We start from the raw sequence: 27,943 nt of genomic DNA on the forward strand, positions 1-27,943 counted from the left end.
GCCATACTGCGCCTCTCATTTTTTTTTTACTTTTCACGCTACTGCCGCAAAGAATCATGTCCACAGTAGCATACAGGCCACAAAAAAAGAAATGAATGGAAGGAGAGAAGAGTGAAATATAATTCTCTGGATATCATGTCAGAATCTATCACAAAAGTTGATTTATGTATTAAAAATGCCAACATTTTTGCTCGCTCGCTTCGCTCGCAACCTTTTTTTCAAAGATAAATTCTGCCTGATACACAATGTCTGGCCCTCCCAAAATCGTCGCCTTATTACAACATTACGCCTGTTCTTACCATGATATGACCGGGAATTTTTTCCCTTGTCCCCCCCCCCCGTTACGCCGCTGGCAGGATTTCATTTAATAGCATAAGAAAAAATAATTTCTCATTACCCATCTCCTTTTCCCTGTTATTTTTTTTCCTTTCCCTTCTTCCTTCCTCCCTATTTGTTTTTAGCAGGGGGGGGGGAGGGCAAGGCTCCCTCGGCACCCCATGGGTCTGCGTCTGACTAAAATAAGAAACGTAGATATTTAATGGAAAATTAAAAAACTAACATTCGAATACACCTTTCATAACCAAAATAATTTATCATGAGAACACGTATGTTTTTAACAACGAGACAAGCGGAAATACAAGGTATGGCCCTTAGTTCATTAAGTGTTTTTTCTGTTGTTGAAATATTGTACAGGTACTGCCGACTGAAAGGCACGATACCCCAAAACAAACTCGTAATAAACGTCATTCTCGGTGAATAATGATCATTGTGCTTCCGCTATTCATCATAATACAAAAACATGCATGATTAAGAAATAGAAAGCAGTGGCAGTGTAGGATCGGAGCAGGATTAAAGTTATAGACCATTTCGTAGTTACTTCATGGAGAAATTTGGACAAATGACCTTCCGTTTCATTATGATATGCAAGTTTCAAAGCAAGATATTACGTAAGCATGCCTTATTTATAAGCAGGATGAACAAATTGAATAGACCAGGTGACTAGAATAGCACATCAATGAACACTCTATGAAGGTATTTGTTGCATTTTTACTTTGAATGCATTTTATATGATGTTGTACAACACTGTACAATGTACTTAGCAAACTGTAAAACAGACCAGTCATTCCTCGACGCATTTGTTATATAAGTAAATGAAAAACGCAATTCAAAAGAATGTATGAATAATCAAGACATCAAAGTTGGTGCTTATCTCATTGAATTGTAAACCACCATGTCACTTTCGTACAAAATAATGACCTTCATCTGATCATGCGCAGAATCTTCTGATCTAGCGCAGAGTGGAACTACGAACTGGCTTATTATCAATAGATGCATGACACGTCATCAGGGGCGGATCCGTCCTTCGCTAATGGAGGGGGGTTCAGCCAAACTTTCCCCGATCGGCTGCTCGAAGTTGATTTTTGTTTGTTTGAAGAGGTAGTCCGAAGGGTAACTTGTAAGCTTTATTCTTATAAATTAATGTAAACATATAATCATTTATTAAGCCTTACTCAATAGTGCGAGCAAAAAGCGCGATCAGAAAATTTTTAATATTGTGATCTTTAACTGGGTAATGATTTAAATAGTAAACAAGCTGCGTGTCTGAATGAATCCCTTTTTTATTATAAAAATCAATAAAGCTAGCGCGAAGCGCAAGCTCAAAATATTTGATATTCCGATCTGAGAAAGGGTCAATCTAAGCTCTGTTTTGCAAGCACTTTGGAGAAAAAATGTGATGTAGATACGGACAACAGTTGAAATAAGCTTGTATATTTCATTAATATAAAAAGTTTTGACCAAGGACCGGGACATTCTAAAAAATTATGTCATCGTTTGAACATGTTGAAAATGATGACTATCTTATTTCTTTTCCTAAGCGCAAGATAAAAAGTGTCGATATTCCATTCCGAAAATGGGGACAGTTCGATTTATCAGATTAGTTCATTAATCTAATAAGCCTAATGATAGTGCGAAATCTATTCATATTATGGCCTGAAAACTGAAAATTTAAGGCACTTTTGTACCTATGAATAAAATGCATGAGTTGATATTTTTTCAACAATCAATGCGAGCGCGAATGGCGAACCGATTTTTTTTATTTGTAAACTGTCATGAATTTTGGACTTTAAGTAGTTTGGTAAAGAATTAATATTAAGAAATACATAACGCACCAATAAAAATGCGATCGTACAGCGCTAGCTGATACGTTTTGACAATCTGACCTGAATAGGGATATTTGGAGATCTTTATGGAATACAGGAAACTAAAAGGTACCTGACAAATCAAATATTGCGAGCGCGCGCGCGAGCAGAAAATGTTAACATTTAGGCCATAAAGCAGAGCACGTTTTTACAAATCAATTTGTAAATTAAACATACTAATGAAAGCTGAATTTTCAAACTGAAACGTGTTTTTTATATTGATCTCAAATTTTGTTTTATTAAGCTCCACATTGATCGAGATATGGAAATCACCTAAAAGACAACGCAAGCGCGAAGCGCGAGAGAATATTGTATAGAGTGTCATGAAAGATTTTAAAAATTATTTTCCGAGTCTTCCCCTCATCTCATTGATTTATTCTTCTTTCTCATCTTATGTTTCCCCTTTTATCTCCTCTCTTTTCACCTCTGTTCTTTTTTTTTCTTTCTGTCCCCCTTTTCCTCCGATGGGAGTGGGAGGGGGTGACCACCTTGGCCCTCTGAATCCGCCTATGCGTCGTGAATGATTGAATAAAAAGCGCACAATAGGAGTGTGTGAAAACGTTAACAGGAATTAAATGTGGGCCTACATCTCCTGGTATCAACACTGGCTACTTGAACTTGGAGTCGGGAAGTGTTTGGGTCCACGAGTACAGCCTTCATGGATTACGAAATGCCTCCATCGGTAGTGGGTTACGTTATGGCGTAAGGGGAGGGAGGGGGTAGCTTTGAACGGTAGTTTTGTAGCAGACGACACTCCATGAAGAAGCTTGATACACGAAACGCCGATGCACACAAGCCACCACTCTCCATATTACCCTCGCTGGTAGCAGAAGTATGTGAATGTGTGTACAAGCTGAGTTGACTGGGGATCGGAGCAAGAGGTTATTATAAGGTAGGCCAACCTTTCCTCTAATTGTTAGTTACTGTGTGACAACGTGAGTGTATTTGTGACGGCTCCTCCACAATATTGGCGACGACTTAAAAGTGATTTTATTCATTCTTTTCCAAACATTCTCTGTACTCCGCCATCGGCAACGCCGATTTCAGAATATCAAAAAGCCGCCGCCTGGAAATTTTAATTTTTGGTTGAAAGAAATATTTTTTTAAAGCCTTTTGCCTCATTTTTTTTCAAAAGCTTAAATACAAAATTGATTTACCTATTGTTTTGGTTCGGAGTTTTGTTTTTGATGAAAAAAAATTGAAAATGAAATAAAGCTTAATTGGCTGTTCGTACTGATCGGCACTGCTATGCAAGCCCTTGTTGATTTGCTGCATCTAGCCGGCAAGTATTCAGCGGGACGCTAATATTTTTTTTTAGAGTTTTATGGGGGGGGGGGGGAGATATTTGTAGTCGGGTAGATAATTATGATCAAGATCATTGCATGGCCGTCAAGTTGTGTATGACTGCGATTTTTTTCTGGAAATTTTAGTATGGATGTCTACTTCAATAATCCGACGGGTGCCGCTTGGGCACCCTTGGGCATGTTTGTATTGACGTCCCAGGCCACGCCCACTTTTTCACATACCTCTTAAATATAAATTTCATATTTGAAGGAATGATTATGTCATGTTTGGAATGAAAGTAAAGCTAATGAAAAATGTAACTTTATGGATCACTGGACATTTATATTACGCATAGGAAAGTTATAGGCCATTTAAATTCATAAAATGCCAAATTACATTACAAATGTAAATAATACATATGATATAGAACATATGTTTGAAATAAAAAAATGGATACTATGTGAGTTTATTGGCAAAGGTTAAGCTGAGGGTGTGCTTACTAAAATCCGACCGGTGCTACTTTGGCATCTTGACGAATTCGATATCGAATTAAGTCAAATTCATAATACAATGTACATATATTAATCACTAGGCATTTAAAATTTTTCCATGGCAATTAAAGGTCAATTTAAGGTTATAAATGTAAAAGGTCAAACCGGGCCACAAATGTAATTGATGCTACATATAATGTGGAATATCTCATGTTTGCTTGAAGGTGTGTAATATTAACGATATCTCCTCACCTATTGGCACACATTTTTATTCATACATACAAAAAACTTCGGTGGTCATTTTATAGGATTCTGTTCAAACTCATTTGGAGATCGATACCAAAAGTGGTATTTATCTCAGTAGCCTTGATGAGACATTGGTTCTGTCATACAAAAACTTCCCATCTCGAAAGATCAGGTAAAACTCAAATTCCTCTCCGAAGAGATAAAATCAAAGTCAATCGTAAAGAAACACATGTAGAATCTCTATGAAATACATGTAGAACAAAACTCTTTAATCAAATTCATCTAACAATATGGATCATACTCAAATGTATCCTTAAGATATACTTTATAATAAAATGAAATTTGTTCTCGAAGATTTATATTAATTCAATCCAAAGAATCCAGATAGTATTCAATTTGAATTCATTTCTAGCTATGTGATATATATATTGATCAAACCAAGACCCATTATGTCCCAAAAGAGTTGATTAAATGGGCAGATAGGCTTAGGACCCTCACATTTCAGGCCTTTGTTATGCCTAACCGACAAGTTCGTCCAAGAACTTGTATTTGCAAGGTACTGCTAGGGTGCCCAAAATAATGTTGCAGGGCGTCATGTTTCTGACTTCTCGACCTAGGACGTTATATGAGGCAATGAAGAAGAACAAAATAATGGTTTCAGTTCACCCAGAAGACCATGCATGCGCATGGCCCTAGACTGGGGAAAGAAGTGAAACAGCTCTCAGTAGAAGATGACAAGAATGAGCTAAGAGTACAGATGGTATCTCCTCAGGAAGCTGCAACAAAGGTAAATTCTAGCCTTGAGGCTAGAATTAGTGCTCTGGAAGATGAGAATACAGTGAGGGCCTCCAAGATGGTTTATATGTTCGCTGCGATCACGGATCTGCCTTGGAGTAGCGCCTGCCCCATTTGTAGATCGCCTGCACACAATGGACAAGCATGGACTGTAACCTTCGAGAAGGGAAATGGAAAGGGATCCGACGAGATGGGAATTCCCTGATCCGATCAGAGATCCTCGCTTCCACCATTCCCGTTACATTAAAATACAGCCAAGCTAAGAAAGACCGTGAACAACCATGGCCACCGGACTCGCAATCAAGTTTTGTGAGCCTTGAAACCTCCATGGTGACAAAAGGCCCTTGAAGGAATCCGCCATGGCCACCAGATATTTCAGGTGAGGTTAAAGATCAAAAGGTCGAAGTTGCCGTTTGTTGAATTGTGTCTACTTCAACATTGATCGTTGAGTTGACAGTTGGCAAAGAGTCCATTACATCCATTTTAGACACTGCGACAGCTTTCACCATTATATCTGATAGGCTATTTAATCACCTCGAGCCTCGGTCGCCCCATCCTCCAGCGTTGTGATAGGGCCTATCAACCTCAACCTCAATCGGAATACCAAAATACTCAGCGAATAGATTCATCTAGCTCCGATCGCAGATGAGATGTTTTGCGTTGACTTATTACGAAAACCCAATGGCAATATTGACATCCCAAATGATATCTTTACTATGAATGGTGAAGACCTACCAATCATACAATGAGAAGATTCATAAAAATCTTCAATCGTAGATCCTAACGTAGAACCTCTAGAAGTGTCCCCCGGTGAGGAGCGTCGGCATTGTGTATACTCCTGAATCGGATCTACCTCTTCTTCTGAATCTCTGGGGCCGCTCTATTGAAGGACTGACCCCAGAGGAACATGAGTACAGAAGGTATCTACCTAAAGATAAATATATTTTAGTACACCATGTTGATTGAGTAGATGATGTTGTGCCATCAAGCCAAGGCCAAAGGGTCTCAAACGTCGCTCTTGAAGAACCTTTCCTTGCCATGCGCATGGAAATATCTGTCAACAAGGCCCAACTAATTGAGATCTGAAGTATCTCTGTTGACCCAGCTGAGGTGACAGAAGGACCACCTTTTAACAACTCAGTCTAGATCAAGCGGAACCAAACCAAGTTCTCGAGCCCCTCCGCAACGGACAAGAAAGAGCCGGATGAAGAGACTCTGATTCTCCACCTAACAGAGGGAAATTTTTGTGGACAAACAGGGAACTCTTCCACCTTTATATAAAATGAGTTATCTTCATAGAGAAGGATGAGAGTGATGCTATTGGTGATTCTTGAATCACTAAGACATTAAACAATCCAGCTTAGTCACGATCCCCTTCAGCAGGGCATGCTGGGATCGCTAGTACTCACTACTAACGATACGGCATGTCGGATGACATCTGCATAGCCAGGCTTGCAACTTGTAAAACAAGAAAGCGAACCGTTCTGAGAGGCATCCCACGAAAGATCTCCATGCGAGTGCCCCGATGGAAAGTGTCTATCTTGATTTTATTAGCAACCCTTGTTATCTTAAGTTTACAGTTCGGAAAAAAGTGCAGCATTTATTGTACTTCCCAAATTTGTTTTTATATAAATTTTTAAAGTTTTGACACATGTTTTTGTGATCCTTTGGCACAATTTCTTTTATGAATTGAATGGATTGACGGGTCGTGTGGTCCAGTGGTTAGAGCATTGGACTCATAATCGCAAGGTTAGTGAGTTCGAATTCCAACTCTGCCATTGTCTCCACTTTGATAAAAAGGCCCAAGAGTGATATCTGTCGTCTATTACGTCAGCCACTATGACTGATTAACCTACACGTAAAATGTTTCCAAGGTAATTGGTTATATACCAGCTTGGCGTTTACCAGCAAAAAATGCTGTCCTGCCGAGTTCCTACGGGAGTTACCTCAAACAGAAACAGAATGTGCAGCCATTCTCAAAATTGTAAACGAATAACAATATGAACGAATTCTCCATTTGGTATACAATTCTGAATTAATCTGTAAAATTGAAAGAAATTATCATGGATTTCAAGTAATCCAGGTTGAAATTCAAACGTAGCAATCTCATGAGGTTTTTTTTATTGCAATATTCTCGAGAACTTCATATTGGGTGAACTTCATATCCCGATAGCAAAACAATATAACACATGTACCCATGTTATTTTTTGCAAATTGGAATATATACATAGGTGCTAAACTCTGTGCCAAATTTCGTGAAAGTGACATGGATTTCATTTTAACTTTGGAACGTTATACATTGTGTAGGTGCAAGTAATATTAACATTCAGTTACTGACATAGTAGAGTGTGCTACTTTTTCTGGAACACGGTACCATGGAAATGCAAACGGATCTGTGCTAAATTCAAGCCTGATCTCAAATATCGTTACTTTTAATTTCAAAATTTTAGATGAATTTCAGTTCGAATTTGATATAACAGCTCGTTTGGGACATAATAGGTCTTAGTTTGATCTATATCATATAGTTAGAAATGAATTTAAATTAAATACTATCTGGATTCTTTGGATTAATTTAATATGAATCGTTGAGAACAAATTTAATTTTATTATAATGTATATCTTAAGGATAAATTTGAGTTTGATCCATATTGTTAGATGAATTTGATTAGTTTTGTTGTACATGTACTTCATAGAGATTCTTCATGTTTTTATTTAATATTGACTTTGATTTAATCTCTTTGAGAGGAATTTGAGTTTAATTTTTCGAGATGAAATTCACTTTAATACTGATCTAAATCAATAGGAAGTTTTCGTATGACAGAACCAATGTCTCATCAAGGCCACTGAGATAAATACCACTTTTGGTATCGCCTCCAAATAAGTTCGAACAGAATCCTAAAAAATGACCACCGAAGTTTTTTGTATGTATGAATAAAAATGTGTGCCAATTTGCTCAGGGGAAAATGTGTAATTGCTGATAAATTAGCCAAATGAGCACGGAATGCCAAAAATGCTTGGTATTGTTCAAGCAATATTAACACACTGTCCCACATATGCCTTTATGTGTAAGTGATCATCAGAAGTATCGGTTTTCAGCTAAGATTTCATGTTTTCACAAAGATAAGTTGATTTCAATGTGCCAGAAATAGATCTATGATAAATATGTGACCTTTAACCTTGCTTTTAAAGACTTCCGCATGAAATAACCATTATTTTTTGCTGCAAAATACTTTTTACCTTTAAGTTTGATCTGAATCTAAATTGGAGCTCTGTTTAAGACAGACAACGTCTCAAGATGGACATGACAAACCAGCCCTTGAGGACGGCAATCCACCGGAGTGTCCCCCTTGTGCTCCTCATCTTCCTATTATCATTTACTCAAGTTGGCATTGTTAAATCTATCGGGATCTACCTTAAAGACATCTCCAACAGTCTGGGAACAACCTCCAAAGACATCGGGGTTGCGCTTGGTCTTTTTAACGCCTTGTGCTACTTTCCAGGTAGGGTGATTCCATACGTGTCGTACGGGACATTTAGAGAACATTTTACAGTTTTTTAGAAGAAAAAAACTAAAAATATTCCAGTAACTATAGATGATCATCCAGTCTAGGAGCCAGGGGGCTTTATTCAGAATTTTTGGTGGGGAAGGTTTGACAAGCTTATCCGGGGTAAAATTGTGCGCTGATTCAAAAAATGCCACTCTTATTGACTGTACTCACGCCATTTTGGTCATTTTGGCCAAATTTTGGCCAAAAATGACCATTTTGACCACTCTTTGGAAAATGGTCCCTTAACAGACTGCTTTTGTAGCCACATGCAATTAAAAGGGTCTATCTTAAGTAAAAATGCACACAGATTCCAGATAAAGTGCTTTCATTTGCCAAATCACAATAGCAGTGGTCATTTTGGCCATAATTTGGCCAAAAATGACAATTTTCATGATTTTTTGGCCGAAATGTGTTACAAATATTGATCAGAGCTTCGACTGGATGTTTTTAGAAATCCACATTTATTTTCAAAATGTGCGCTGGATCATAACCATCAACCTCATGTAATTTATTCCGTCAGTTTTGACCTATGAGGGTCATTTTGGGTACTTTAGACATAACTGACCATTCGCGCAATTTGCATTATTAACTGTTCAAATAGGCAGGAAATTGAGGTCTTCAGCATGTTTTTTCTTCTTCCCTTATAAAATGAGAATGCATTTAAATGTCCTTCATGTGTAAAATTTTATGCTGATTCCAAATATATCAGTCTAAATGACCCTATTTAACAGTTTAAGGTCATTTTGGCCACTTATGACCCTCAAAATGACCAATGACATCAGTTCAATCTATCCAAAAATACTTCGAATGTTACCAGAATCATTACAAGGGCATACTGTGACACCTAACATTGGTGTATTAATCCTTGAAATTGAACATCTCAAAAGTATTTTGACCTCATGCAATTTATTCCATCAGTTTTGACCTATGAGGGTTACTTGGCGTACTTTAGCCACAACTGACCATTCACGCAGTTTTGCATATAATAAACTGCACATAGACAGGAATTTCAGGTCTTCAGCGTGTTTTATCTTCTTCCCATATAAAATGGAAATGCATTCAAAAGTTTATATTATGTAAAATGTGATGCTGATTCCAAATATATCAGTCTTAATGACCCTATTTAACAGCTTTAGGTTATTTTGGCCACTTATGGCCCTTAAAATGGCCAATAACATCAGTTCAATTTATCCAGAAATACTTCGAAAGTTACCAGAATCTTAACAAGGGTGTGCTGTAATACCCAACACTGGTGAATGAATCCTTAAAATTGAGCATCCCCAAAGTTGACTACCTTGGTCATTTTGGCCACCTTGACCCCGGCCAGCCCTTCTCATTGTGTATGTTAATTCAGGTGATATCGAACATGGTGAGGAGAAATTTTGGATTGCGTTAATATTAGCATCAATTATTGTTAAATGGGGAAGTTTGAAAGCTTCTTGGTAGAAATCAATGAAATTATTCCACACAGACCATAACTATTGGACCCTGTGGTCATTTTGACCACGTTTCCCTTCATATTGACCAGTGACCATGGACCCTAGGAATCTCCAATTAGTGGAGAGATTAGCTAAGAGAGAGACCTTGCATGCTTTGATGAGTCAAAAAGGGCTCAAATGCTGGTCAGTATCATTATCAGCATGAGCTACCAATAATCGGTGAAGAGTGTCGATAATTGTGATAAAATCCTTTACATCGTGCATACATAAGGTTGTTTGACCATGGCACTGTGGTCATTTACATGATTTTAGCCACCTTGACCACACAGTAAATGTTTATGGCAGTAAATTCAGGAATGAGACACTTTAGCATCATTTACATGTTATTTTAAGACACTTTTCTAGATTAATGTAGATTAATGATTCCAAATATATTAGTCTTAATGACCATTTATGAGCTAGTGGTCATTTTGGTCGCTTTTGGTCCCGACAATGACCAATCACATTTGCATGTATCAAAGAGGATTCAAATGTTGTCGTCGCTCCGTATTGTTAATAAGATGTATTATATCAATTATTGATTTCAATATGATATGACTAATAGCACATTATCAAAAATTTTGAAACCAATTTGGCCAATTTGACTATCTATCGCATGTATGACTTTTGTAAATAAACATGACAGGAGCAACTGTGGAAATGCGTTCAATCCCTTTCGATTGGAAATATTAAAAGCTCACCTTGAGTAAAAAAAATTGTGCCAAATACCTCACCATTTGGTCATTGTGTGGTCAATTGAGTAGCCATAACACCATTCCCTCCTTTTTTTATTTAAATTATACAGATAACTATATTCTAGAGGAAGGCACTAATCCTGAACTCAAAGGTGCGTCATTATAAAGCTATTGGTCAACGTGGATTTCACGAATAGATTTAACCTTGGTGCATTTTTATTACCTTTGCCATTTTGTGTAATGTTTCACAAACCTCACATTGACATGATTGGTAAAGTTGAAAGTGGAAAACTTGCCCTAAATTGTTAAAGAGTGACCAAAATTCGGCACAGAGAATATCTTCATATAGAGAATGTATTTTATTACCCAGTACGTCTTCAAAAGAATTAAGGGTAAGTTTGCTGCTCACCAATCATGCCAATGTGAGCTTTGTGAATCACTGTACAAGAAAAAACAAAGATTGTAAAAATGAATGATAGTCAAAACTCTTTGTGAACTTCACTGTGACCTATTTTGCTTTGTAATGATTCTCAGTACAATTTGACTTTAAAGAAGGAAAATAATTCTGGCTATTTAGGAACATACAGTGATCAAAGGGGCCACAGTAGACAGTCACATGATATTTGGCACAATTTTTACTCAAGGTGAGCCTTTAATATTTCCCATGAAAAGGGATTACGCATTTCATCATGTTCATAGACCTACAATTGCTGCTAAGTCATGTTTATTTCAAAATTCACACATTGGATAAACGGTCAAAGTGGCCAAAGTGGTCACATTTTGATTATGTACTATTAGTAATATCATATTGAATTAAATAATTTGTCATTGAAAATGATTGATACAACAAATCTTACAAAAATATAGAGCAAGAATATTGGAATACTTTTGATACATGTAATTGTCATTGCTAATTGTAGGGACCAAAATGACCACTAAGTAGTCATTAAGACTGATATATTCTAAATCATTGTATTAATCTGGTGCAGAAAGTTTTTGTAATATGTGTTATGTAGCATCATTCTTGAATTCGTTTCCATGAATTACAAAATGGTTAATGTGCCTAAAATCATGAAAATGACCAAAGTGCATGGTCAAACAACCTTATGTGTACTTGATGTAAAGGTTTTTATCACATTCATTAAACTCTTGATTATTGGTGTAGTAGCTCAAGCTGAAAATAATATTAAGCAACATTTGAGCTTTTTTTTAAATCAAATAAATGTGGTCACGAGAAATTATTGAGGAAAGTTGATCAAAATTACCACAAAGTCCAATAGTTCGGCCAATAACACTGATTTATATGGAATCATTGCATTGATTTTCACCCCAAAGCTTTCAAACTTTTCCAATTTAACAATAATTGATGCTAATATTAACACAATCCTGAATTGTCTCCTCACTATGTTCACTATAGGCTAATTTAGTATACACATTGGGCAGGGGACAATCTGGCCAAAATGACCAAGGTTGTCAAAAATATTTTTGGGACACTCAATTTAAATGATTAATACACCAGTGTTAGGTGTCACAGCACACCCTTGTAACGATTATAGTAACATTCAAAGTATTATTGGATAAATTGAAGTATTGAACAGATGGTATTGGTCATTTGGGGCCAAAAAGTGGCCAAAATGACCATAATCTGTTAAATGGGGTCATTAAGACTGACATATTGCGAATCAGCTTGAAATTCTACACAAGAACGACATATGCATCATTCCCATTTTATAAAGGAGGAAGATAAAGCACACTGAAGACCTCAAATTCCTGCCGATTTGCACAGTTATTATGCAAAATTGCACGAATGGTCAGTTACCCAAAATGGTCAAAAGTCAAAACTAATGATATAAATTACATGAGGTCAAAATACTTTAGAAATGTTCATTTTAAAGGATTAATACACCAATGTTCGATGTCACAGCACATCCTGGTAACGATTCTGGTAACATTGAGGTATTTTGGATAAATTGAACTGATGTTATTGGTCATTTTTATGGCCATAAGTGGCCAAAATGACCATTAGGTGTTCAGTAGGGTCATTAAGACTGATATATTTAGAATCAGCATAATATTCTATACAAGATGGACATTTAAATGTATTACCATTTTATAAGGGAAGAAGATAAAACACACTGAAGACCTCAAATTCCTGCCTATGTGCGAATGGTCAGTTATGTCTAAAGTACCCAAAATGACCCTCATAGGTCAAAACTGATGGAATGAGGTCAAAATAATTTTGAGATGTTCAATTTAAAGGATTAACACACCCCAATGTTAGGTGTCGCAACACACCCTTGTAACTATTCTGGTAACGTTCGAAGTATTTGGGGGTAAAATGATCTGATGTCATTGGTCATTTTAAGGGCCATAAGTGGCCAAAATAACCATAAGCTATTGAAAAGGGTCAATAAGACTGACATATTTGGAATCTGCATAAAATTCTACACAAGATGGATTTTTGAACGCATTTGCATTTTATATTGGGAAGAAGATAAAACACGCTATGAGACCTCAAATTCCTGCCTACATGTATATGTGCACTTTATTATGCAAAACTTCGTAAAGGGTCAGTTATGTATAAAGTACCCCAAATGACCCTCATAGGTCAAAACTGATGGAATAAATTACATAAGGTCAAAATACTTTGTGAGATGTTCAATTTAAAGGATTAACACACCAATGTTAGGTGTCGCAGCACACCTTGTAATGGTTCTGGTAACGTTCGAAGTATTTGGGGGTAAAATGAACTGATGTCATTGGCCATTTTGAGGGCCATAAGTGGTCAAAATTACCACAAGCTATTAAATAGGGTTATTATGAATGATATATTTGGAATCAGCATAAAATTTTACACTTGAAGGACATTTAAATGCATTCTCATTTTATAAGGGAAGAAGAAAAAACATGCTGAAGACCTCAATTTCCTGCCTATTTGAACAGTTAATAATGCAAATTGCGCGAATGGTCAGTTATGTCTAAAGTACCCAAAATGACCCTCATAGGTCAAAACTGACGGAATAAATTACATGAGGTTGATGGTTATGATCCAGCGCACATTTTGAAAATAAATGTGGATTTCTAAAAACATCCAGTCGTAGCTCTGATCAATATTTGTAACACATTTCGGCCAAAAAATCATGAAAATTGTCATTTTTGGCCAAATTATGGCCAAAATGACCACTGCTATTGTGATTTGGCAAATGAAAGCACTTTATCTGGAATTTGTGTGCATTTTTACTTAAGATAGACCCTTTTAATTGCATGTGGCTACAAAAGCAGTCTGTTAAGGGACCATTTTCCGAAGAGTGGTCAAAATGGTCATTTTTGGCCAAAATTTGGCCAAAATGACCAAAATGGCGTGAGTACGGTCAATAAGAGTGGCATTTTTGGAATCAGCGCACAATTTTACCCCGGATAAGCTTGTCAAACCTTCCCCACCAAAAATTATGAATAAAGCCCCCTGGCTCCTAGACTATATAGATAATCATCAAGTACTAGCAGAGTGTTAGAAAAACAAAAACTTAACATGACTTGAATTCACATCCTGTATAATACATATTTAAAAGAGTAATGTGTCGTACGGACGTACAAAAAGTGTGTTTTTTTTAAAAACCTCAAGTTTGTATCCAAAAGTCTGTGAGTTGGGCAGATAAATTTCATAGAAACTGACCTCAAATTGACATTCAATTACCCAAGAACAAACACATCTATAAAAGAAAGCGAAATAAACATTCATGAATAAATAAAGCAAAATATAATTTTCGAGAACATTGTGGCGTACGGGACATTCAAAATGTGTCGTACGGGACATCTCTAAATTGAAGCCAAACTTTCTTACTTTATGTCTCTTTGACTTCTTCAATCAAATTATTTGGCTGATGATAATGATAATCCTATCAAACTAAGACATTCATTAGGTTAGAAACCGCTATTAGCTGAATATTTCTGTCAATATACATGTATCATAAACAAAATAATGTGTCGTACGGGACACTTGTGTGTTGTACAGGCACTTGCGCGTTGTGCTGGGCAGCCTGAATATAAGAAAATAACTTTTTATCAATCAGAAGGAGAATTGCCCCTAAATTCTTCATTTTTTATGATAAATCTTTTAATTGAGTAGTCATTCAGGAAAAATATAATTAAGTAACCTCAATATGATATATACAATCGGGGGCAATATGTTAAAAAATTTTCATAATGGGAAATGTACAAGTGTTCACAGCATTTTTACGAGCTAAAAAATTTGAGGTTTTGTGTGAAGTTATATTTTAGTGAATTGATTGACGATTTCCAAACAATATTTAAACAATTAATGAATGAAACTTTGTGTAAATTATGGGGCTGAAATGTTATCATTTTTTATATAAAATGTATATCTACATGATGTATGTCACAACTGCAACTTGTAATTCCACAAATATTTTTTTCTAAAGAAATGCGGTTCTACTTTTTCGAACCCATCTGCATTTCATGAAACTATCATGGTTTGTCTTATTTTCCAGATTTTTTTTACAACTTGAAAGAAAGTAAGGAGTTTCAATACTGTATATAAAAAAATAGTGATCATCAAGGGAAGTCCACATAGATGATCATGATGATTGATATGTATTTTTTTTACATCTTATAATAATTCCACATTAGCATGCAAGAGGAAGTCATCTTCCAGGCTAGGTTGAAATAATTATAAAGGTTGTCTTTTCATGCTCAATGAAAAGAAATTAACCTGCTCTGATCAGTGAAAATCACCAGTTTAGCTGAAGGGATTCACAAAAAAATAAGCCTACATGAAATCAATTAAAATGTTTAGAATCACCTATTTCATGTTCTGTGGAGATAAACAAAGTACTTTTTCGGTTCACTTTATGTTAAATCAATTAAATGAATTTAAATATGCCTACTATTTATGGTTTCTGAATCCAAATCCTGCAATTAAATGCATTATATATTGGGTGTCGTACGGGACATGTCCCGTACGACACACGCTGTGTCGTACGGGACAACGTTTAATAGGACAACAATTGAAAAATGAAGGGCAGTAATTAGATCCTCATGGAATAAATCGATCACCCATGAGTCAAAGAAAGAGAAACTGATTTTATGAAATTGCATCATCAAAAATAAAATTGTAGGAAAAACTTTTGCATTGTCATGTGTCGTGTGGGACATTGCCAAAAATAGGTTCGGAAAAATCAGGGCTGCCCCTATTATGGATCATGAAAATGTGGTAGATATTATTTGGAACATTCAATGATATATTATTCTATTGACCTGCAATATTTTCAATCTTCTCGTGCTTTGCAAATAATTGTTTGAGGCTGTGTTTGTACTTGACTATTTAATTAGCAAAATTATTGAAAATTTAAAATTCCATTGTTCCCCCCAATTAAAACTATATCTGTCTTCACTTTTGGTTAAAACTCATAATTTTCATAAAATTTAGGTATCATAGTAAAATATCACACTACTTATGACTTATTGAAAGCATGTTGAAATTTATGATATTTTTGAAGTTCTAGTGTGGAATCGCCCGGTATAGGTACGATGCAGGGGCCGCGGAAACGTGTACAAAAACATAAAAATGATAATTCATTACACTTTTCAAACTGATCTCTTCCATACACACAGTACGTGTTGAAAAAGGCACTAATCTTAGCGGAGAGACAAGTACAGGGCTAATACACACAAACTCCAGGGGGCGTTTCATCAATATTTTCGTCCGACAAGTTGTCAGAGCTGACAACTTTCCTGGATTCTGATTGGTTGAGAAGCACTGTTACTATAGTAACTGTCGGATAAAACAGGACTTGCCGGATAAAACGTTTGACAAGTCCTTTCATGAAACGCTCCCCAGTTCATGAGCCCGAAGCCGCATAGTACTATTGTTATGTAGTATGTATTAAACTTCCTGATCCTTTCAGTCATTTACCTCACTTGTTTACAAACTCCCCCAATGTCATCTAAGAATCCCCAAATCTCAAACCATTTAACTCCTTAACCTTGACCAAAAAACAGACCAACCCTCAGTGACGTTAGCTGTGATTGGTTAACATTGGTTTGACTTTTAAAAATCTGGTCTAGAAGGTCACACTTGTCACCTGTGTCTGTGATATGTTACAAAAATGAAGCCCAGAAAAAATTGCGTTCGAAAATGATTATTTAGTGCTTCAAAAATTGAAATATAAAGTGACTGGAAACACCATCTTAATTTCATCCCATACACTTATGTGTACTATTTAGGTGTCTATAAGACGCCTATTTACAAAATCAGGGTTTGCCTTGTAGTTTTAGCTTTTTATTCTCAATAATGGTTGTTTACAGGGTTTATGAGTTCTAATACATGCACTTGTACACATGTTTCAACTTGGTTTGAGAATTTTTAAAATCGGCTGCTCACAAAGTTAAACAATACCTTTAAAGGAACATAAGTTCTACGAAGTATGACACAATTACAGCCCCATACACTTACACATAGCATCACCACATCCCTTATACCAGAGAAAGTTTGATAGACAGTTACCTGTAGACCAATTAGAACAAGTTTACATCCCCCACCTTAAATAGTTACACCTCCAAAACAAATGATATAAAAAAGACTTATTGATTATTAGAGAGAGAGAATACAGTAGAATACTATAGACCCAGTGGGTCTAGTGTGGACACTCATCCAGATAAACTGACTTCAAGACTTAGACGTCCATCAAATATTATCTGAACTTCACAATCTGATACTTCTAAATTATTTTATATTCATCGTCTCCTGTTACATCTGAAACTTCTTGTATTTCGAATTGTAAACTGTAACTGATGATTAAACACCCTGTAATTTGAACTGCATAACTTTCCTCAAAGTTTCTTCATTACGCTTCCCTTCTGAATTATAATTACCGATCCCAACACAAAACTATTGATTTAGGGAAGCCAAAGTACATGGTTAAAATGAAGGTGTGACTTGGTGTTGATGTCGATAATATTTTGTGAAAGAAAATCCCTATGTACCTTTTAAATTGAAAAATAGGCCTTTCCCCTTGGGATTTGGCTCTCCGTAATTTCCACATATTTTCGCGTATTATACAGTGCGTCCCACAAAAAACGAAACCGAGATTTATCATAACATAATCACGAACACAATAGACAAATGACCTACCATTTTAAAGCTTAAAATCTCCTCTTTCGTCTGAAATTACTTAAATTAATTCTTGTTCTAGCATGACTGGGCAAAATCAATTTGAAAAGGGGATTAAAAAAAGTCACTTGGCGGGCTGTATCTGGGTTTTAAAAAGAAAACCACATTTTTTAAAAGTTCAATATCTGCTTTTTAATTTGATACCTCAATTACAGAAAAAGATCAAGGAATGACAAAGTTCTGGTTATTTTAAATAAGGCTTGAATTTCAATAATTTCATAAAATGAAGAGGTTTTTACAGGCTGGCGTTTAAACTCACTCGACGCTCCGTTTTGTTGACAATCAGCCATGCATTAACTCTTTTGTTACCGTGCGATAGCTCCTGTGGGAAACTGGTGAAAACACGTTTATTTAATGAAATTATGGAAATACAAGCATCATTTCCAGGGATAATAACTTTTTTACTTCTTGACCATTTTTTGTGTTTAAGGTATCAAAAAGAGCAGATATTGAACATTTTAGTCATGTGACTTTCTTTTTGAAATTTAGATACCCCCGCCAAATGAGTTTTTGGCATCCTTTCTTTGAATTGTTTTTGCTCATTCATGCGTGAATGAGGAATAATTTAAGTAGTATCAGATGAAAGAGGAGATTCTAAGCTTTACATTGGTAGGTTATTTGTCTATTTTATTTATGATTAAGTTATGATAAATCAGCACTAAATCTCGGTTTCGTATTTTCTGGGACGCACTGTATAAACGACACGGCGCGAGCTGAAGGCAGGGGGAGGGGGTCCTGTAAGAAGGGCCTACTTCAAGACGCAAAAGAACCATTATTCCCTTCGTACAATAAAAAGTTCATCCTTAACAGGGGCCATGGAACGTTTAATATCAAAGTGGGGGGGGGGGATTGGGCTGACCATGCAAAAAATCACTATCATATTATGGTCATTTTTACGTTTTTACGGTACGCGGCCACTGCTTAAATGGATATTAATATACTAATGTTCACTCATTCATGCAAACGATCTAGCAATTTGGGCAAAGCTATACATTATACCCCCTTACAAAATCTGCCTCTAGTCTATTCAAAATAACGCATTCTGATTGTTTGTTTTTCGGGCGATAGGTTAGCGCGTGATGATTTAATGGATATTCATCATCTGGATGTGATCTCTGTGGTTGAAAAACATTGGAGTCAGAGAAAGAAACAAAGACTGCAACAAAAGTTACAAATCGTTGTATCCTTTATTATTTTCATTTTTATTTTAGGCCTAGCCCTAAGACCGAGCTTGTCTAATTGATAGAAGGCAATGTTTTTTTGTTGTAATTTGACCCTTTTTTCTTTCTTCACACCCAAAATGGCTGAAGGCACGACAGTGTCAAGCAACCTATATGAATGCAATATTTTCTTGCATTTCTTTGTAGGAATTTCTATTTTATATGCATAGGAACAGGTGTGACAAAACCAAGACAATTCCAATAAGAGGAATACAAATAGCCATTTACAGGAATTTCCTCAAGCATACATAATTTGTAGTCTTGCAAGTAAATATTCATTCTGGCTTGGCGTGATTTGTGATCCGTCAATAAAAAAAATCATTTGATTAGAAAAGGTTAAGCCAATACAGATGGGCGGTTACACTTCGTAATTCTGAAGTTTCTTTATTCCGGAGGTTTGTAATTCCGAAGCACGTAAATTGCATATAATACCTCAATGTTCGTTAATCCGAGAACGTAAAAGGGTTCGTTAACCCCAACATTAGAGGCGTTATTCCGAAGTAGTGGCGTAACCACGGGTGGGGCATGGGGGCACGTGCCCCCCCCCCAGTCGGCTGGCCCCCAAAAAAGGGGGAAAAGGAGAAAAAGAAGGTGAATGTGAGAGAAACGTACTGGGAAGGAAGAAATTAGTGAGATATGTCTGCTCTTAATGAATTCCTAAAATCAGTTCTTAAAATGTCCCTTTTTTCTGATCTGAATATAAAAAAAAAAACAATCAGCTTGCGTTCGCATCATTTGGTTAGTGAAATATGCATGGTCTACTTGAATTCCTACAAACAAGCCTTAGAATGCCCCTCTTCAGGATTGAATTTCCCAATTTTTCAGCTCGCACTAGCAATATTTGACTTGTGAGATGCGTATGATTATCATGACTACAATGACTACATAAGGTATGTCTTAAAGGTGTAATTCTAACAAAATCAGCATGCGCTTGGCGCTCGCATTAGACGACTGGTGAGATATGTGTACTCTTATTGGATTCTTTTAAAAAATAGACCCTAAAATATCCATGTTTTGGGTCAATAAAAATCTCAGCTCGCGCTTCGCGCTCACTTCATTTGGATAGTAAAATACTTATGGTCTTCGTTAATCCTACAAACAAGTCCTAAAATGTCTCTCTTCAGGTCTAAATTTCAAAAATTTTCAGCTCGCGCTTCGCACTCGCAATATTTGATTAGTATGATGCGCATGTTAATCATGATTAAAATGACTACAAGTGCTTTATGACTTGTGTTTGGATGCATGAAATTCTAACAAAATCAGCTAGCGCTTGGCACTCGCATTAGATTACTTTGGTGAGATATGAATACTCTTAATAGATTCCTAAAATAAAGTCCTCAAAATGTCCGTTTTTGGTTAATATATGCAAAATTTTCAGCTCGCTCTCGCATTGTTTTTTTTTTTTAGAGAGATTAGTACATCTCATGATTAAAAAAATTGCTTATAATGCCCCTTTTCATATCCCAAATTTTCAGATCGCTCGCATTATGTGACCAGTGACATACATCCGTTTAATGACACTGTCCTAAAAATGTCTCTGTTAGGTCAGCATACCTAGCCACTGAGCGCGCAAAGCGCGCTCACTAGGTGACTCAAAATTTTTGCTGGTGACCCACAGTACGCCACTGTTCCGAAGGTTCGATAATCCGAAAACGAAATAAGGTTCGATGTTCCGAAGGTTCGTTAATCCGAAAACGAAATAAGGTTCGTTGTTCCGAAGGTTCGTTAGGCCGAAAACGAAATAAGGTTAGTTAATCATTTAGTTCAACCTTCGGAATTACGAACCTCACTTCGTTTTCGGACTAAAGAACCTTCAAATACGATCCTCATTTCGTTCTCGGGCTAACGAACCTTCGAAAATACGAACCTTCGGAATAACGAGCCTTCGGAATATCCGAACCTTCGGAATAACGAAGCTTCGGAATTACGAATGTATGCGCAGATGGGCGTGGTCTTTTTCATTCCGAGTCAGCCGCTCGTCTCACACCCACTGTAAATGACAAGACGTGCATGTCAACGACATTCTTTGCTTCTATTATGTATTTTCAAAGATATAGGCCTATCATTGATTTTTTTTTCTTTTTCAATGCTAAAAAATACTGGATAGGGCACAATCATAAATTATGATTAGCACATGCACTGTTAAGTGCAATACAGGCATGCCTGACCTTTTTCAGTTTCTATTGTATTTTGTACTATCTAAATTGATATACATTTCTTCTCTTATCATTATCCCGACATGGCAATAGAGGATCTTAATACATTGCTCTTTGGATTTTTATGGGGTGGTAAAGATGAAATTAAAAGAGATATTGTTTATTTAGATTATGATAATGCTGGTCTAAAAATGACAGATTTTCAGTTATTCATTACACAAAGAATTATGTGGATTAAGAGACTTATAATGGGAGAGCCAAAATAAAGAGAAACAATATTTCAGATACATAGCACACGGTATGGGAGGATTGCTAATTTTTTTTTTATAGTAACCTCACAATGAATTTGATAGGATTTGAATTGCCGGAATTTCATACAGAAATGTTAGATTATGGTTTAATAAGGAATTGTTTTTACTTAAAGAAGAGAAGAATAAAAGAAATTAGATTATTTTCAATAATAGGTTCATCCGTTTGAAAGGACAAACATATAATGAAAAGCTGTTTTTGAAGAAAATTTATAAACTCCATCATATCATGCATATTGTAGATAAAGAGGGGAAGATGAAGTCTATCTCGACCTTTCAAAAGTGGGTTTGGATCGTTTAGAAATAGAAAAGATACTCGAAATCTTTGATAAAATTCCATACGTTTGGAAGGACTCGCTGAAAAAGAGGGTCAAAGTCCATACATAGTGAGTTAATTTTGGATTTTCAATTAAAAGGCAGGATTTTTGACTTCCAAGACATCACATAAAAAAGAATGTATGATACTCTTGTTAGTATGAAATCGGATATACCCCAAGCATTTAAAAATCTTGATGAAAAATATAACATAACAAAAAAAAATATGATACTAGTATTTTTCTAAGACCACGAAAATCGGCTCTGAACAGTAGACTAAGAGAATTTTAACATAAAATATACACAATATATTATACACATAAAATATTTTATTTAAAATGACAACTGATGATTTAAAGAAGAAGAAACCTATGATCATATATTTTTTTCAACTGATAAGATAAAAACTATATGGAAAGAATGTGGAAACATGCTTCAACTCCCTATCATTACAAATATGGATAAAAAAGGTTTACACTTTGGCGTGGAAGGTGCAACTAAGGAGATGCTCAATTATAAAATCACATACATGTAGTAATCCTAATTAATTATATGATTTTAAAGAATAGTAGAAACACAAAAGATCCACCGACCCTCAACCATATTAAGAAAAAGAAATACAAGAATATAGACTAGAAGAAAGAAAACTAGCTAAACAGAGAGGTAAATATACAAACCATTTCAGAAAATGGGACAAGTTTATTTGTTAGGGATGCTGGGGCTAAAAAAGTTCAAGCATACAGTTATTAAACCCTCCAAATGCGAGGGAGATGGTCTGGTCTCTATTGTTGCACTCCTCCTGGAGCGGGTCGGGGCGGTCATTTTGGGGTGGGCTTTGTATCTTTTGGGTGCATTGTGGTTCATTCTTGAGTGAAGATTATATATATATATAGTAAATATATATGTATATATATATATATATATATATATATATATATATATATATAAAGTAAATATACGCTGTTCGCTCCAGATGGAGCTATGGCGCGCTCTCGGGTAAATTGATCCCGCTTCTGGAGGGACGGGTCTCTTACCTCTCTCTCGGAGGGGTGTGATTGGAGGCCGGAGTGGCTCTTTTGCATTTGGAGTAAAGATTCAGGTGCACAAGTTAGATCATGGTTGAGGCATAGAATGCAGATTGACATGGAGGGTAGCTATGGTTGAAGGGAAGGGAAGCAGGCCGCGATCCCTGGGCTTGGATGGGATGTGGGGGGGGGGGGGGCAATTGGGATGGGAGGGTATTTTACTTCTATTACTCATTTAGTTCAATTGCGTCGCTATAAATTCTTTTTTGTTATGTCTGTATTTTTTTTCTTTCTACAGACTAAGTATGTACTTTGTTCTAGATGACTCGAATGCTATATTCTGTATTTTTTGTGTGTACAATTTTTTTGTATTATGGATATTTTTTTTTATTTAGTGAACAGTGTTTTGTTGATATTATATTACTTTTGTTTTACGTATGATTTTGAACTGAATGAGTTCAATACATACTCTTACAAAACAAAATATACAATGCACTCTATCCATTGTTTTCATAAAAATATATATCAATGGTTTAAATCGATTTTTTTGTCTATTTTCTCAAATATCTAGCTCCGCTGTTTATTGCCCTCCATGGTGTACATTGGACTCGACGTCCCCTCTTGATTGGAGGGTCCATTTTCATTTCTCTTGGGGTCATGCTAACAGCTTTGGCTACCAACAATGCTTTGATCGCCGTTTATTTATCAATTTCTGGTAAGATGAGAATTTGTGGTGGAATCTTTCATAATATTATTAGTAATGATTATATCGGCAATATTAATGATAATAAAACCAATAATAATATTAATATTAACCATATTATAATTATTATGGGTAGTAGTAGTAGTAGAAGTAGTAATAGTAGAAGAAATGATAATTTTCATTATTTATAACGCGATTCTCCACATGGCCCAAAGCGCTCATAAGTATTAAGGGACATCTTAAATGACTCAATTGGTGGAAATTTTCATAACGTGAGAGGGAGTTTGTTCCATTTCATTGAAGATGCAACCTTACGGTTAATATTCAAACTCCGGTCTGTTTTCTTTTACGTGGATGTGTTAATTTAAGTGAGTGTTGTGGATCTAGCGATTTTACCTGGGACATCTTAAACAATTTCTAAACTTTCAGACAAGTATTTTTGGACTATAGCGTGTATTATGGTGTCATTTACCTAAACACCAAACTTTTTAAAAATCCATTAAATGTTTTTCGAGCGATTGTTAAGAAACCAAGATGAGGACGGACGGACTGAAGAACAGACAGGGGTAACGCTTAAAACCCCCCCTTCAGACTTCGTCCAGACTTTAGGGGCATAAAGCTGAAAACAACCGTGGAAAATGTTTCCACTCCCCTTCCTGGATAAAGATCGGAAAGCCTAGTTTCCATTTTGTTTTCTCACTTGTTTTAAACTAAATTCTGTTTTTCATATTTTTCATACCAGGTCTAATTAACATTTTATCCGGTATAGCTTCTCTAGCTAGCCTTGGTAAGGTTGGCCGACCGATTTAATAACGAAATCTACCGCGACTATTTTTTTTCGCCACTTTGACAGGCCTGGGGTATTGCATAGTTGGCATATCGGCAACACTCACCTTAAGTCAACTGATCAGCGAGCAGAACTTCTACCTGTTGATCGGATTTGGCACGAGCGGCTTTGGCTTGGGTATGTTTCTTTTACCACTTCTAGCTGAGCTCTTGGATGAATTTTACGGTTGGAGAGGAGGCATACTCATTCTAAGTTGCCTGATGGCTCACATAGTCCCTTGTGCGGTGGCCGTAAGACTACCCTTGACCGGAAGTCGACCGGTGAACCTAAGCGCGATTTACCAAGAACTTGAGCATAGTGGAGTTTCTGATGAAAGTTTAGTAAACAACTGTTCAAGCGAGGAAGAAGACAACACTCCATTATGCCCTAGAGGTGCACACCGCAATCTGGCAGCTGCTGGTGAATCTTCAACATACTCTTCATTAGTCAACGGAATGGAAATGGAATCTCGTGAAAATGAAACGAGTGCAAGGCAAACCTTTGCGAGATTACATGATAGTTTTTACCGGTCAGATTTTTACAGGGACCCTGTTTTTATTTTCTTATTTCTTGCTTCCGCCACGTTTGGAATCGTCTCCTGCGGTTGGCATTCTTTTCTGGTACCCAGTGCAATCCAGAGAGGTTATTCGATCCGTGCTACGATACTGGTGACTTTCTACGCATCAGTAGGAAACTTCATAGGAAGACTCTTGGGAGGCGCCCTCTCCGGTCGCCTCGCTGATCCAATCACCCTGTGCATCGGTGCTGCGCTTATGAATTCCGTTTCTATTTTGTGTGATGCTTTCTTTCGCAACTACTATGTAATAATACTTACTTCGTGTATATCTGATTTAAGTCTTGGCGGACTGTCTGTCTTTATCCTTCTATCAATTAAGAAGAGAGCGTCTCCTGGAAGCTTTGATGTAGCATTAGCAGTCAACGGTGTATTCTTTGGTTTCGGTACCTTTCTCGGTGGTTACCTATCAGGTAATGCTATGAACAGATATTTTTTTTTAAAAGACCATATTGTCTTTCTCGTTCACCACATCGTCAATCATTTTGTCGATGCGTACTAAAATTTACTGTAGCATGTTAGTACCTGCTAATCGGTAAGAAAATAGTAATAATTTTTCAGATATTCATCAATCATGATGTACAGGCGAGTGTCTTATGTTAATTTAGCAAGAAATCATGTAGGCCTTTATCACAAAATTTTAACTTGTATACATGAAGAAGTAGGCTTAAAATGAATCTCATTGTCTGCATTTTGAATATAGTATCTTTTTTGCTTAATAAAGAGAAAAGGTCCTCTAACTTAAAGGTGAAGGATCAATCGTACGCTCGAGTTTTACGATTGAATGTACATTGTAGCCTATGCAATCAATCGTAGAAATGTTCTTTAATCATCTCTAAGCTTTGTGTTGCGGGTCCCTGATGGCTGTTTCATAAAGCTGTCCACAGAGCGACTTTACAAAAGACTGGTGATCTTTTCTTGTGGTTAATGATACGCGCCAGATTTCTATTTGTATTGATCTAGTTTATAAAAATGGGTCACCATCACTTGCCGTAATCTACAAACAAATTTATGAAACACCAACCAGTATCAACGCGATCAAATTATTGGTTCCCAGTTGAGTTAAACTTGACTGGCATTTATAAGACTGGCTTGACCGGACTTAATTTGGTCTTGATCAGGCTTGATCATGCGTGAATGTGATTGGTCGGGCTCGAATCTGCGTACAGGGTATATAACAGATAGCGCATCTTCTAATAAGGCCAAGATAAGCCAGGGTAATTATCATCCTCTGAAGAGCACTTAAAGAATCCCAGCCCCATTACAGGTACCTCGGGCGAATTCGTGCAGAGTCCACTCCACTTCACTACCGCTACACTACGTTCCACCTACCCGAACTTCGGGACTCGACCCGATATTCTAAGTGACAAAGGTGGGATGGAAATGTTATTTATTGTAAAGATTGTAGAAAAGAATATAACGAGAAAGTAAAATCGCAGGTCAAACCGATCGCATGTGATGTTTTGAAATCAGCCGTGAATAATACGCGTGAGGAAAAAGATACTGGCCCAAATCACCAAATTCGAGGATAACCGGAGGATGGACACAGAGTGAAATACGGGTGAAGAATAAGAAATTAAGCTATTTTACTTTCTCGTATTTTTTTCTATAATTTTTACAATAAATAACATTTCCATCCCACCTTTGTCACTCGGAATATCCGATCGAGTTCACCGTCCCGAAGTTCAGGTAGGTGGAGGGTAGTGTAGCGGTAGTGAAATGGGGTGGAGTCTGCACGAACTTCGCCAGAGGTACGTTACAGGATGAGCTGCATTTACACAAAACAAATAAAGCGCAAGTCCAGAATGTTCGTATTGTATTGGTCTAACATTGAACAGTTTGATTACAATTCTTTTACACACCCCTTCGATAAAGTAAGTAGTAAAGTGATTTATAAACAAGGATAATTAACATTATTTTAAACCACATCTTTTCCATACCGCAGGTGTTGTTGGCGGAGTCTTCTCGTACGATGCAATATTCAAGTTTCTTGGTGGTGTACCAATCTTGATCTTTGTTCTAATGCTACCACTTGCTGTGTTTGAGAAACCAGCCGAACTTTGAGTTAAGTGTATGATCATCATCTTTAACCATATAGGTAGATCTCTACTGTTTTTCTTTTTCTTCAAACTCAACCTGTTTGTAAAAGGAAAGAGAAAACAATAATGAGAGTTGATCTTTTTCATGACCGTATGTATAGGGGGAGAGGTTTGAGTGGGAGCTGAAATGTGAAAACCTTCATAAAAAAGAATAGCATGACATCCTTTAATTCTATTTAAAAAAAAGCATAAGACGGCCCTAGGTAACATTGGTCGCTTCTGGTCCTCGCTTTCTGAATTTCAGGTTTCTCTACTTTTTGTTCGAATGTCTGCTGCCCCCCCACAAAAAAATGCATCTTTTTATTTCTGAATGTTATTTCATTTGATTTTAACACAATTTCATAATCTCATGCACTAGGTCTAGATCTAGTCCAACAAGACTCAGTGCTGTGCGACAGCATTCATGGCATCATGTTACTGCGGCAGCCCAAACACGTACTGTCTGAAGACGTATCGAGGTCCCCGGGGCAAGGCATCATGTATCTAAATAAGGTCTAGATCTAGCCTAGCGATGTAATCTCAATGTATCTAGACCTATAAAGTAAAGCTTCTGTTCTAAACCAAGATCTAGACTCTTTATCGATTTAGACATTTTCGATGTCTGACTCTTTTATTCCTGGCTAAAACTTCATTGCCATTATTGACCGAGAGAAGATCTAGTCCTTGGTCCACTGACAGTTATACTCGTCGACCTACATGTAAATGGATCTACGCCTAATTTACAGACCCAGATCATAAACCCTGGGGCTTATGCCGAAAGGATGGGTGCTGTCGCGTTAGGGGGTGTTGA

The 27,943-nt window shown here is 36.6% G+C and overlaps 1 protein-coding gene across 1 annotated transcript; it reads left to right on the top strand.

Annotated features, from left to right (window-relative positions):
- The first annotated feature begins 8,270 nt into the window (after positions 1 to 8,270).
- LOC121417037 lies at positions 8,271 to 27,895 on the top strand. The gene is made up of 4 exons (XM_041610592.1): positions 8,271 to 8,517; positions 23,523 to 23,666; positions 24,508 to 25,467; positions 27,000 to 27,895. The coding sequence occupies exons 1-4, from the start codon at positions 8,313 to 8,315 to the stop codon at positions 27,116 to 27,118; spliced, it is 1,428 nt and encodes a 475-aa protein (XP_041466526.1). The 5' UTR covers positions 8,271 to 8,312; the 3' UTR covers positions 27,119 to 27,895.
- The last annotated feature ends 48 nt before the right edge of the window (positions 27,896 to 27,943 follow it).

Source organism: Lytechinus variegatus, chromosome 6 (assembly GCF_018143015.1).
Source record: "Lytechinus variegatus isolate NC3 chromosome 6, Lvar_3.0, whole genome shotgun sequence".
NCBI lineage: Eukaryota > Metazoa > Echinodermata > Echinoidea > Temnopleuroida > Toxopneustidae > Lytechinus > Lytechinus variegatus.